This window comes from Melanotaenia boesemani, chromosome 20, assembly GCF_017639745.1.
Source record: "Melanotaenia boesemani isolate fMelBoe1 chromosome 20, fMelBoe1.pri, whole genome shotgun sequence".
Taxonomy (NCBI): domain Eukaryota; kingdom Metazoa; phylum Chordata; class Actinopteri; order Atheriniformes; family Melanotaeniidae; genus Melanotaenia; species Melanotaenia boesemani.
Genome location: NC_055701.1, coordinates 2,978,378 through 2,991,943, shown reverse-complemented (window position 1 = coordinate 2,991,943; position 13,566 = coordinate 2,978,378). Strand labels below are relative to the sequence as shown.

The window sequence follows — 13,566 nt, the reverse complement described above, 5'->3', positions numbered from 1 at the left end:
GATCTGGTGGCTGTGGAGGCCGTTGGAGTCCAGTGAACTCATCGTCATGTTCTAGAAAGCAGGTGGAGATGATCTGAGCTTTGTGACATGGTGCATTATCCTGCTGGAAGTAGCATCAGAAGATGCTCCACTGTGGTCATAAAGGGATGGACATGGTCAGCAACAATACTCAGCCTGAAGGGGAAGGAGATCCGTTGATCCAAGGCAGGATGGATCCATGTTTTCATGATGTTTCCGCAGATTCTGAGCTGAGCATCTGAATGTGGAGCTGAAATGGAGACTCATCAGACCAGCAACGTTTCTCCATCTTCTATTGTCCAGTGTTGGTGAGTGTGTGTGAATTGTAGCTTCAGTTTCCTGTTCTTAGCTGACAGGAGGCACCAAGTGTGGTCTTCTGCTGCTGTAGCCCATCTGCTTCAAGGTTGGATGTGTTGGTCTGGCTTCCTTTCCTTTCTATCATCTACCAACCAGTCTGCCCATTCGCCTCAGATTCTGACCAACAACCATGCCATGTTCAAAGTCACTTAATCTCCTTTCTTCCTTATTTTAATGCTCACTTTGAACTTCAGCAAGTAGTCTTCATCATGTCTAGATGTGTTGAGTTGCAGCCATGTGATTGGCTGATTAGATATTTGTGTTAACACGAAGCTGAACAGGTGGAGCTGATAAAGAGGATGAGTGTTTATTAACAAATTTCCCAGGTTTTATTTTAAGACTGAGGGTATTATATTTTACAGGTTTCTAATTATTTTATAGACTGGCAACTGGAAGGATGTGACTGCATTATGATCAAATTAGAGATTAAAATGTGAAAATTAGATCATTTAAATTCACTGACATTTAAGATGAGAGTTATTTATTTGCAAATTCAACTTTTATTCCATAATCAGCATCGAGTCAACAGTTCTGCACTTCTAAATGTTTAAGTTTGATTTTCTTTCTTGGATATATAAAAACAGAGGAGAATCTGACATATGCATAATTTAACCCCTCCACTTTTATGGGGGTTGAATGGATTCACTGAGCTACAGTACATCTGCTTTAGTAAGATAACTATCAAGGGAAAACTATTTCCTGTGACTACATGTTGCTATTTGTATGCATGGGAATGGCTCTAAGCTGTTATTTTGAACATTTGGCATTAAGAATCTGTATGGTGATGTACTTCTCAACAGTATGCTCAAATTATCTGCTGTTACACATCTATGGTATATTTAAAAATGTTTGTATGGAGGCATGTTAAGGTAAAATATTCACCTGCTGAAGAAAAGCATTATGGTGAATTATCCAAGGTGCACTTTTACTTATGTTTGGAAAAAATATTCAGCTATTAATTTAATATAAGGTTTGATGGAAATCTAATAATGTCAGTTTAAAAAAAAAAATATCAGGTATAATTTCTTGATGAGAGAATTGTATATATATATATATTCATGGTCACTTGTAATTGAATCTGTGGTTAAACAGTAAAAGATCTGCACTCTCAGGGATGAATGTTTACAGAAATGTTTTTATAAAGCTTCAACACATGTTGTGATGTCCTGATTAAGCTGATGATGGTGGTTTTAGTCATGTCTAAAACAGTGTCTCAGTCTAGGGCCGCATTACCAGGCTAATCAGATTTTTTTCTGTTGATGTTACACTGAAATTTGTTCATAAATTCAGATTTTTAAATCTACAGCAATGCTACGTAAGTGAGGACACTTCTATCAGACTCTAAGCAGCTTTTGGCTGAAACACACGCACTGAGCCATAAATCTGAAGTACAAGAGCTGCTAAAATAGCCTATGTTAGCTTTTCTTTTTCTTTTTAATCTTTGCATCTGGCTGGAAAAATGTTTGCTGCCCTTTAGAGCTAAATGTTAGCCAGACATTTACTGCAAAAGCTTCCATTTCAGAATTATTCCTGTATTTAACTTATCCACCAAGAGGTCTAACAGATTTGATATTTTTTGTTGTTGATAGAAAGTAGGCCTGTTTGGAGCAGCTTGGTGGATAATATGACTATACCATTAAATATATGATCATCCCTGGCTAAAGAACTAATTAAATACAACAGCAGCACAACAGATGTGAACATTTATCTGGCTGTATTAGCACTTTTGGAAGTTAATACAGTTGTAGTAGCTAGCTGTTTGTGCTAGCTGTGTTAGCATCCCTGGTTGGTAATACGACTAGCACAAAAAACAATACACACAAAAAAAAGACATAGAAGAGCATCTCCGGACGTCAATAAGGCTGAGAAAAAAAGTGAGAAATGAGGACAGTAGAGTTTCTATAACAAACCGTGAATGCTGTGTAAGCTAGCTGTATTATCATCCTTATTTGCTAATGCAGCTGTATTACAGCTGTGTTAACTAGCTGATTGTGCTAACAGTATTAGCATCACTGGTTGCTAATATAGCTAACACAAATAAGAACATCACACAAAGAGTGCACAAAAGGAAATTAACCAGCGACTAAAGAGGTCTGTTTCCATCCTGGTGCAGTGATTAACACACCCCAGAAAACACTGAGCAGAAATCTTCCATGTGATGAGCTTCTGACTGACTGGGTTGGATATAAAGGACAGTTTGGGCTTTATGTGAGCAGAAGTAAAGTAAATGATCAGTACTTTAAAGACAGGTGTAGGAACTTCCTGCAAACACCAGGCAAATACTGACATCTGAGACTGAAACAGGTGGAAACATATAAACCTGATCTCCATTCATCGTTGGAGATCAACAGGCGGATCGGTGCAGTGATGTGGACTCTGCATCGGTCTGTCGTGGTGAAGAAGGAGCTGAGCCAAAAGGCAAAGCTCTCGATTTACCGGTCGATCTACGCTCCTACCCTCACCTATGGTCACGAGCTGTGGGTAGTGACCGAAAGAACGAGATCGCGAATACAAGCGGCCGAAATGAGTTTTCTCCGCTGGGTGGCCGAGATCTCCCTTAGAGATAGGGTGAGAAGCTCGGTGATCCAGGAGAGGCTCAGAGTAGAGTCACTGCTCCTCCACATCCAGAGGAGCTAGATGAGGTGGCTCGGGCATCTGGTTAGGATGCCTCCTGGACGCCTCCCTGGTGAGGTGTTCCATGCACGTCCCACCGGAAAGAGGCCCCGAGGAAGACCCAGGACACGCTAGACGGACTACATCTCTCGGCTGGCCTGGGAATGTGTCGGGATCCCTCCGGATGAGCTGGTGAATGTGGCCGGGGAGAGGGAAGTCTGGGTTTCCCTGCTTAGGCAGCTGCCCCCGCAACCCGACTCCGGATAAGAGGCAGAAAATGGATGGATGGATGAATGGCTTTTAAGTATGAGTACATATCAGGTTATAAAAATTGAATTAGCATCATTTGTTTGACTTTATAAGACAGTAAATCCAACCATGACCAACAGAAAGTAACAAACTTGACTGCTTATTGGTTTTTTACATTTTTAAGTCTAATCTTTAGACATATCAACAGTTGTGTGCTGCAGCACATCTCCTTCAAGATGGACGCGAGTTATTAAAGTTTATTGGTTTTATGATGTTAATAAATACAGCTGTCAGGTGAATCAGGAGCTGAAAATGAAAATGAGCGTGTGTGACGACAAAGCTGCTCTTTGTGTGTGTGTGTTTATTTCTATAACAGAATCCTTCCTCTGGAGGGACTTCTGGTGTCGTAAGAGTGTTTTTGTTTGTGTGCCTGCTTGAAGTGTGCAAATTGTCCTGAAAAAAGGGGGATTTTAATGTGTGTGTGCATGAGCAGGCGCACTCAGGAACAGTACAAGTGTGTATTGTGAGATCTGTGTGTGATCTGTGGGCGAGTGTTAGGAGGGTGTGTATTAATTTTGGCTGAATGGTCCAGCAGGAAGTCGCATTAAACCTGGGTCAAGTGGGGGTGAGAGGTCACCGCTGAAAATGAGAATGAAACGAAGAAGAGAGCTTAAACTGGACCTGATTCTCTGGTTTCTCATTAAATATTTAAAAAATTTACATTTTTGTGAGACAAATAAATTTGTGATCCTTTAAGGAAAACAGTTAATAAAGAAGTTAAAAGCAGGTTTGTGTGTCTGCAGGCTGCAAGTGGTTCGCACACATTCAGCCAACAATGAGCTCAAATAATAACATGCATGTAAAAGCTGTGGCTGGATACAACACTGGCTGTTTTCGCTCCATCTCTTTCAACATATCACTAAATATACCCACAAGGCCATTTAGCTTCCAACCAGAGTCTGATTAGTTCCCGTTACTGCAGTCATTCATCCACAGACTACAAATACAGTAACTATGCTAATTTACTTGAGAAAGCGGCTCTTCAAACTCGGACTGGGAAACCAACCTCGGTGTTTACATCTCCGTCTTTCCCGCTTTCCCCATCTGTGGCTTAGATGTTGCTTTGGGTAAATTACAACTGTCAGGAACCTGTCAGGCTAAGACAGGGAAATGAGAGGCTGGATCCACTAAAAACTTCTTTTCTTAACCAAACTGTGTATGAAGGAGAGCTAGGTTTCACTAGCACACACCACTGAAAAGTTATAGGAAATAAAGATAAACAATATCTCACTGTTATCAACATGTTTCATTCTTCAGCTTCACGTGATGTGTGTCTGATGGACATGAGACTGATAAATGTACCCTACTTTAACTAGCACATCCAAAAAACAACACTTGTGGGTAAATCTGTGCCGATGTGAGCCACGAACTGCTAGTTTCCTCCTTCTCAGCTGAATGATAAACAAATGCAACAATAGAGACGGTGCTAGCGACAGAGAAGCCGATCAGCTGATCACCGACAGCTGCCATGATTCATAACAGGAGGGAGGAGGCGGCTGCCGCACTGCGCAGACACGGAGACGACCACACGTTTAAGTATTCTGAAGTTTTTTTTAATGTGGGTAAAGTATCGAATATCAGAGCCAGCCATCTTTATCTGTTTGCTTTTAGACACCTCCGTATCTCACCGTCTTACGTAAATGATGGATGCTGCGTATGCTTTAAATGTGTTTAAAATTTTAACACAATTACAGTTACTGTCGTAACTTTGACAGCCTTAGTTAAAACGCATTTTATCCACATCAAATCTTGTGCTGTTAATTACTAATTTTGGTTTCTAAATGCAGCAGAATATCTCTTTTCTCTTTACAAATGTGTTTGGTTTAAAACTCAGTTTCTGATCTGATGATGAAAATCCGATGATGACTTCAGAGAAAACACCATCCTCCCATTTGTTCAGCTGTCTGAAGCTGTGATGTTTGCAGCATTTCCGAAGGTACTGCATTAAAAAAGACCTTCAGATTCTTTTTGCTATTTCAAGTTTTCGTCTTGTTGGAAGGAGATTTTTAATTTTGATTAATCAGTCTTTGTGTTCCAGCTGTTGTTGTTCAGCCTCTCTCATAAAAAAGAAAAATATTGACCCAACTGTTGTTTCTAACCATTAAACAATTCCAGAACTATCGTTTCTATGATTTTAGAAAAAGTTCTTTTAATCAACTTGATATTTTTACAACCATTTCATGTGTAAAAAGGTCCAATCTGGTTTAAAATCAGCATTAAAACACCTTTTTTAACAACTTTCTTTTAATAAGAAATGTTAATCTTAACGTGCCCTTATCCTCCATGAAGAAAAGACTCACTGCTTTTCATTTGATATACAATACAGCTCAAAAGTTTGGGATCACTTCCCTATTAAATCCCATTTAAACCATTATGTTTTCTAATAATAGAAACAAGCTGGAGCAGATAAGAAACAAAAGAGGGGCCTAGTTATGAACTTTGAGGCACTCCATTTAAGAAAGGGTCAGAGGAGGTCACTGGATCCCCAAGGCTCATGCAGAAACTTCAATTAATCTGTGCAGACAGCATGGCTCATAGAAAGGAGCACATTAAAACCAGTTAAGAAAACTCAAGACCAGTTTATTTATTTTTTAATCAACAACCACCAAGAGTGAAATCCAAAACTAAGACAAAAACCCTACTAACACCACCAACAGAGAGAAACAGATCCCAACAAATAAAAAGCAAGAAAACAGGAAATAGAGACAGAATTTAACATTTATATATACATACAGAAAAAGCTGACGTGCTACCCCAGCATGGGGGTGTGTGGAAGTGGGGATGTAAGAGTGGGTGAACAAGTATGTGAATGTCTGTAATCTTTAAAAATATATAACATACAACTATTATCAGAAAGGAAATGACAATAGAGAAGCATAAAGAAAGAAACATAATGTTTTTGTGTATTGTGGCACCACATCCCTTCCCAGGCCTGCAAGTTGGCCCCCGCCAGACCAACTATGGACACAAAGCCAGGCCATATTAAAACAATTCCAATAAACGGTGCATACAAACTGGTTCTAGTCCACCAAATGATCGGCGGGAGTGGAAAATAGTCCACTGCAGGGCTGTGATGCACTGGCTGAAATGTGTGTGTGTTATTGGATTATCATGATTATTTTTTTGTGCATTTAGATTTTCTCTTTCTCTTTTATAGATCCTGTGTTGTGTGTCTTTATGGACCTGATTCTCTTTGTCAGCACAGATTTGACTTATACCGAAAATTTAAGTTTTATTCCAAATGACATTTCTACAAACTGTGCAACATTTCCAATAATCTAAAAGCAAATAACAAGCAGTAATTATCCAGGTCAGTGTGGGTTAGAGCCGTGAGGGTGTTGCACAGAAGGAAATACTTCAGTTTCCATTTAAAGGCTTTTAGAAAAGATTTATCACAGATATTTCAGATGCTTCTGAAAAGGGTGAAAAGTTTGCTTCTATTAAAAGGTTCAATGCCAAATAAACATTCTTCCGTTTCTTTCTCAGGAGATCAGAAAATGCAGATTATATGTTGAAACATGTAGAAAATGCATCGAAACATCACAAACATTCAGATAATTAAGTTTTAACTCTGATAAAACAGACCAGTTTACAGCATTGTGATTTTATTCGATTAAATATTTCTGTGAATAAATCAGTCTTAGTGGTGGAAAGTTATGAGAACAAGCCAAAGGGACCTCCAGAGTCTTCCTTCAGTCTATCTATTGTCAGATTTATACATGTGAAGATGAAGGTCGTGTTCAAAACGAGTTTAAGTCAGGATTTAAGTTCCAGCTGCAGCCCATCAGTTGGTTTGTTTCTGCATCCCAGAGGACCCCCACATCACCAGAGTTTCACTAAACCCCTATATGTCATACTGTTAGATGTGCTTTTGTTAAGTGGGAAGACTGGCCATGTGCAGGAAGTTAAAAACTGAACCTTTCAGGACAGATTTTAAAGAGACGTGAAGCAACATGTTCTTGTAGGCCTGCAAAATAAATAAATATATGCTTTAATTTGGGTCATTCTGTCAGTATTTCTCCAACCCTGAACTAGCTTAGCTGGATTTTTAATGTAAAATATGATAATCTCAGAAAAGGAAGCATGTATTTCCAGTTTGAATACAGGAGGAAAAAGCAAGTGAAGCATTTATTCCCAAGTGACCATCTGGTCCTGCAGTATTTCTTTTAAATGAATGCACATCTCCAACATGGCAACATCAGAACCTAACCATCCACGACATTACTGTCATGCCCCGGGTGCAGAGTGCAGAAGTTAAAGCAGTAACACAATGCCAAGGAGGACAGACATCAGCAATGATCTCAGAGATCAGTCTGGGAAGGTTATCAGGTCATTTCCAAACTATCTGGAGTCCATCAGTCTATAGAGAAAAAGATTGTTCACAAAACAGCTGCCCACTGGCCCAGAGCGGACGTCCCAGCAAGTCCAGTCCAAGAGCTACATCTCAGACTCTCCAGGAGAAAGCCTCATCTCTCTATAAAGAACATGGCAGCACGGCTAAGGTTGGCAAAGCTGCATCGAAACAAACCACAAGACTTCTGGAACAACATCCTTTAGACAGACCAGACCAATATGGAGATGTTTGGTCAGCACATCAGCACAAACACCTCATAGCAGCTGTCAGCACGGTGGTGGAGGGATGATGGTCTGGACACCTTGCAGTCATTTAGTGGACCATGAACGCCTCTGGATACTAAAGTATTCTAGAGCCAGATGGGAATCCATCAGCCTGAAGCTAAAGCTGGGCTGAAACTGTCTCATGCAGCAGGACAAAGATCCAAACACAGCAGCAGATCTACAACAGAATCAAGCTGTTGACGTGATCCAGTCCAGACCTCAACCTGACTGACCTGCTGTGGTGGGACCTTCAGAGAGCTGCAGAAACCTTGATGGGCACAATTCCTCCACAACCACGTGACAGGACTGATATCATTCAGAAACCATTACGTCAACATGCTGCTTCTACTTTTAGTTTGTTAAATAATGATGCAATTTAATGTGTTGATTAATTAAGCTGATGAAGACCAGATGATTTATTTGATGATGATGATTTTAGTTTCTTTAACTTTAAATCAGACATTTGATTTATTTTAGTCAAATCTGGACCAAATGTTGTTCCAGTATGATTCTAGATCAGTATCATTACTTTGATTTTAAAGCTTCAGAGCTTTGATTTATTCATCATGAGTCAGCAAAGAACCAGAGAGGAAGAGAGAGTTCCTCCTTCTCACAGAGTCCAGGAAGTGAGCTGAAAGGTAACCAAGGCAGCATGTTAGCATCCCCCAGCTCTCCTTTCAGCCTGTCTTCATGTCAGCACCATGAACAGCTTTCACCTTAAATGAGCTCTCCTGAACAGAACCGCCAGTATCTGACCGGTTTTAACCAGAGCTAACAGCTAGGAGGAGCTCTGCATGGTGGAGCCCAGCGTTGCCTCCAGGAGTCTGGTGATGATGTCAGAGTGTGTGGGGTGAAAGGTCAAGCCATCCACCTCCATGGCCAGGTGCCCAGTTTTCCCACTTCGTATTCCAAAGCGCACCAGAGTGGACAGGAAGGACTCCTCCTGGTGTACACAGAGACAGGGAGGGTGTTGTAAAAATGAACTTATTGCTCCGAAGAGGAGCCGGTAGAAAAACCCATATGATTCACAAGCTTTCCAAACCGGAAAGCAACCAAGAAGACGCCGAGTCGGAAGCTGATGAGGTGACGAGGTGTGGGGTGTTTGTTTTAGTAAAAGCAATTTTTATGAGGAAAATTTGAAAAACACTAACAGTAAATCTTAATTTGGATTTCTAATGACATCAGAGTTTAGTGTTAAATTTATAATGTTTAAACATAAACTCACCGCCCACTTTACCAGGTCCACCTTCTAGTACCAGGTTGGACTCCTTTCTCCCTCAGAACTGCCTCAGTTCTTGGTGTGATAGATGGAACAAGGTGCTGGAAACATGGTCAGCAACAACACTAATTCTAAAGGGGAAGGAGATCCCGCTGAGCTGAGGCAGGATGGATGGCGTTTCTACCAGATTCTGATCCCAGTGTGGTCCATCTGCTTCAAGGTTGTTCTGCAGACCTTGGCTGGAACCAGTGCTGGTCTGACTTCCTGCTGCCTTTCTATCATCTCCAACCAGTCTGCCCATTCTCCTCTGACCTCTGACATCAACCAGACATTCTGGTCCAGACAACTGCTGCTCTGGATATTTTCTCTTCTACAGACCATTCTCTGGAAACCCTGGAGATGGTTGTGTGAAAATAACAACCATGCCACGTTAAAAGTCCTCATTCTGATGCTCAGTTTGATCTTCATCAAGTCATCTTCACCACTCCTTGATGACTGAATGCCCTGCGTTGCTGCCGTGTGATTGGCTGATTCTATGTTTGCGTTAACAAGCAGCTGAGCAGGTGGAGCTGAAGATGAAGAGGACGGTGAGTTCATATGGAAAACTTTACACTGAAATTTGTTCTTAGTTTTCACAATATTTCATTGGACATCACAAATGTGTAAGTGTATAAGTAAAATATATTAATTAAATCTGTTGTTTAAATCATACAGACATTTGCTTTCAGAGAGAAAACATTTAGACTCGGCTCTGAAGAAGACGTGATCGGTGCAGAACGCTGTGTTTACACGTCCCGCCGCCGCCTCATGACAGTGGTCGACGGTCATAAAACACCAGCTTCATGTTTAAATTTACGGTGGACTTTTAGATTAAAGCCACATGCCCAGAAGAAAGAAGAAAATGTGCTGGATGTCCACCATTTTCTGGGTTATGTTCTTCTTCGTTAGAATTCAAGGATGGCGTTGCGTTGCTATGACGACATGCAATTACGTAGCTGATACATCTATCCCTATCCGGCTGATTTCCCGCCTGACAAGTAAGGGTACAGCTGGCTGTGGAAACACAAACATCAGGGTTTACCAAAAAAAAAAAACCACCCTGACCTGGACCCACTTGTGGAAACAACAGATTTGGACCATTTTTACCTGCAGTGTGAACGTCGCTGTGGAGTTTAGTAAAGAAAGAAGTTTCAGTTAGCCAGCCAGAGCTCAGGAGCAGGACGACTTCTTAAATCTTTTAGATGCGACTTCAGTTTGTATGATGAGGTGAATCAGTTCAGCATTACTACACACACGTGGAAATGTAGACATATGTACATTTAAATGATATCTGGGAATTCTGTAGATCCATTGTGACTATTAGTTGTAATGCATGTGTAAAATAAATAAAAATAAATATATTTCGTAAATAAATCAAATGTAAATAAAAAAAAAAACCATATAAAACTATAAAATGTTTTATAAATATTAAGTAAATTGTATAAATAAAAAAAAAGAAGAAATTTATAAATGAAAGTTTAACAAACTTTGTTCGCTACCTTTTCCACCGACGGCAGGTTGGCGGTCCAGTCCTGCAGCTGTTCTTCGGTGGCTACAGGATCCTGTCCCAGTCCTCTCTTCAGGTACCGCTGGTGGGAGGGGCAGGTGTGGAGCAGGTAGAGCCCACAGGCCACAGCGTAACCCCCCCAGTTAGACACCCCTGCAGCCACAGAGATGAGAGTGAGAAGATGCAGAAATGGACTCATCACTGAGACGACAAACAACACAGGATGAACATGTATGTTGGACGTATGTTGGGTTCAGGCTGCAGGAACAGAGCAAGCACTGATGTCTCGGCTGGGTTTGAAAGCATCTCTGCTCCGAGTCTGAGAAGCCGTCACACTGTTTACGTCATCCATACCAGCGGTAATGGCCAAGTCAGCAGGAACGTTGCAGGCGATGAGACTTCCGCTGGGCATCAGGTTCTTCACCTTCTCCTTCACTTTACCCATCCCCAACTCGTTTCCACCGTCACCGATTCCTGCAGAGAGCAACACACACCCGGAGGCTTGATGGACAGCACAGAGTGGAAGCAAATACAGAAAAACAGAAGAAGAAGGAATCAAGGTTTTCTTGTATGAGTTGGATTTCTCAGGTTATGTGTGGAGTTAGCGAACATCATGCAGCTGAAGCCCGGTGCTTTAAACCTCACAAATAAAAGAAAGCCCATGTTTACACACGACGGCATCCCCCAAACTTCCAGCAACGATAGGAGACCCTGCTGAAGGAAACTGGTCCCACAGCTCCATCTTCAGCCTTGTCAAACCAGTGAGTCTGTTTCATGTGTGAATAAAGGTTTGTAAGGAAATCATGTCAGGTGCGAGGATGAGAGGACCCAAACGGTGCAGACTGGTGCAGAGGTTGGGGTCATAAACTAAACTAACAAAAATAAAGACTGGGAAGGCACGATGAGTACAGGACAGGGACAAAACATGACACAAACATTACAGTCAACTGGCAGAGAATAACTGAAACTGAGGGGAATAAATACGCAGAAGAGAACTAATAATAAGCAGGGGACGAAATTAGCAAATTAAACCAGGTGCACTAACAACAGGAAGCAGAAAGCAAAGCAGAAATACCAGGGAAGAAAAACAGAAGACGACAAACCAAAACCCAGAGAACACAACGTCATTCCTGAACAGACGGATGATGGAGCATCTGACCTGAACAGAGGTCGGTTCCCACCTGTAGTTGTGATTCCTGCAATATTCTTGGCAGCAATGAACAGATCATCAACGGGATCCACCAGATGCTTGATGTTCACTCCTCTCATGTTGTAATAATTTCCATCTTCAGCCCGTCCGCTGCGCTCTATCGCCACCAGGTGGTCGTACCTGGTATGGAGAACCAAAAACACTTTATTTATACATACACACACACACACACACACCATCAATTCTCTTTCTGAAGGACCACCACCCTACCCCAGATCTACTCATTTTCACTCACATCCCTCCAGGTTTGAAGCTGTTCTAAACTCGTATGTGCAAGCATGAATCTTTTAAATCCTAATAACTTTGACCTTTACAAGTCGCACCGTTAAAGAAAAATTCTTGGAAAACATAATTCCAGGAATTCTTCCGGGGTCTGTTCATGCTTGTGGTTCAGTTTTATGATCTGGACCAGGTCTAGCTCTGGTTCTTTGCTGCTGAGCTGACCTGACTGGACGGCTTGTTAGACTGACTGCACACCACTTAACTTCCAGACTTTTAAAGAGATGCTGAGTGTTGGGATAAATGAACTCTGGCAGATTTTTTACACCAGTAGAAAAGTCTCAAAGATCTTATAAAATGTTTAATAGAGCCAAAGTAGAACTGGGAGCTCCAGAGTTTCAGCCAAACCAAACATGTGATGTGGGAACTCACAAAGATTTAAGAGAAGGAACAGAATCTGGTAACTTAATAAAATCCACTTTTCTAAGTCAGAGATGTTGTAGCCTTCACACATCTGACACACACAGCTGACCTGGGCTTGTTTGGGTCTCCATGGTGACAGAGGAAGTGCAGCGCAGCATCTGGACCACTGTCTTCAAAAGTGACCAATGGGATTGCAGATTTCAGGACACCTAGTATGAGTGCATCATTTAGTGTCTTCGTCTCTAAAAGCGAACAGATCAGAGATAAATCTTTGTTCGGGACTTCACCTGTCTTCACCGCTTCATCAACGATGGCTCGGTTCATCTCCAGGGCTCTCCTGTCTGTCAGCAGCGTCACCTGTTTGCCGAGAGACAGCAGCATGGTTGCCATGGCAATGGCTCCAGGGGGGCCATCTGTCTCATCAGGTGGGCTAAACAGGAAGAACAAAGAAATGATGAGAACAATGTGCAGCCCTGGTCAGCAACACAGACATCTTATAAACACGAAGAATTTTATAAAGTCTGGATGAGATTAAAATGAAGAATAAATTAAATCATAAAATCTCAAATTGAATATCACAAGTCATTAAACAGGATCAACATCCTTCATTTTTACCCAGATTTTTAAAGTTTTTATAGTTAGAAAAAAATAATATAAACAGTTTGGAAGTTGATTCAGCACAGAAAGAAGCAGAAATAAAAACGTCTTCATCTTCAGACATTTCTGGTTTCAGCTCGGCCACCGTTCGGCTCCGGATGATTCCGGATGATTCCGGATGATTCCCTGCTACGTTTCCTCCGTTCAGCCATCAAATCTGTTTCTAAATCCAGGTCCAATATTAAAACAGTTTAGCTGTAGTTTTATGTCTACAACATGTTGTCTATACACAGAAACTAGGTGAAAGGTGGACTGTTGCTGAGGTCAGGTCGGTACGGAGACCAGAACATGTTTCCTGTCAGCTTGGATGAGACCTGGTTTCCAGGGTCTCTGGAGCTAGAGATCATCTCAAAAAAAAAAAAACTTTTTAGTTTTTAA

General features: G+C 41.3%; 1 protein-coding gene across 4 annotated transcripts in view; it reads right to left on the bottom strand.

The window, feature by feature from the left end:
• The window catches only part of dglucy (D-glutamate cyclase), a 36,340-nt gene that overhangs the window by 12,866 nt on the left and 9,908 nt on the right, over positions 1 to 13,566 (bottom strand). For 2 of the 4 annotated variants that reach the window (XM_041971438.1, XM_041971439.1), the window contains exons 11-16: positions 12,819 to 12,961; positions 12,641 to 12,740; positions 11,861 to 12,009; positions 11,034 to 11,153; positions 10,672 to 10,832; positions 5,872 to 8,857 (exon numbers count right to left, since the gene is read on the bottom strand). In XM_041971438.1, coding sequence (XP_041827372.1) covers positions 8,693 to 8,857; positions 10,672 to 10,832; positions 11,034 to 11,153; positions 11,861 to 12,009; positions 12,641 to 12,740; positions 12,819 to 12,961 — 838 coding nt within the window. In that variant the 3' untranslated portion in view covers positions 5,872 to 8,692. Of the gene's footprint in view, positions 1 to 5,871; positions 8,858 to 10,671; positions 10,833 to 11,033; positions 11,154 to 11,860; positions 12,010 to 12,640; positions 12,741 to 12,818; positions 12,962 to 13,566 lie in introns of those variants that run through there. The other 2 variants (XR_006008615.1, XM_041971440.1) reach the window with 1 other exon arrangement.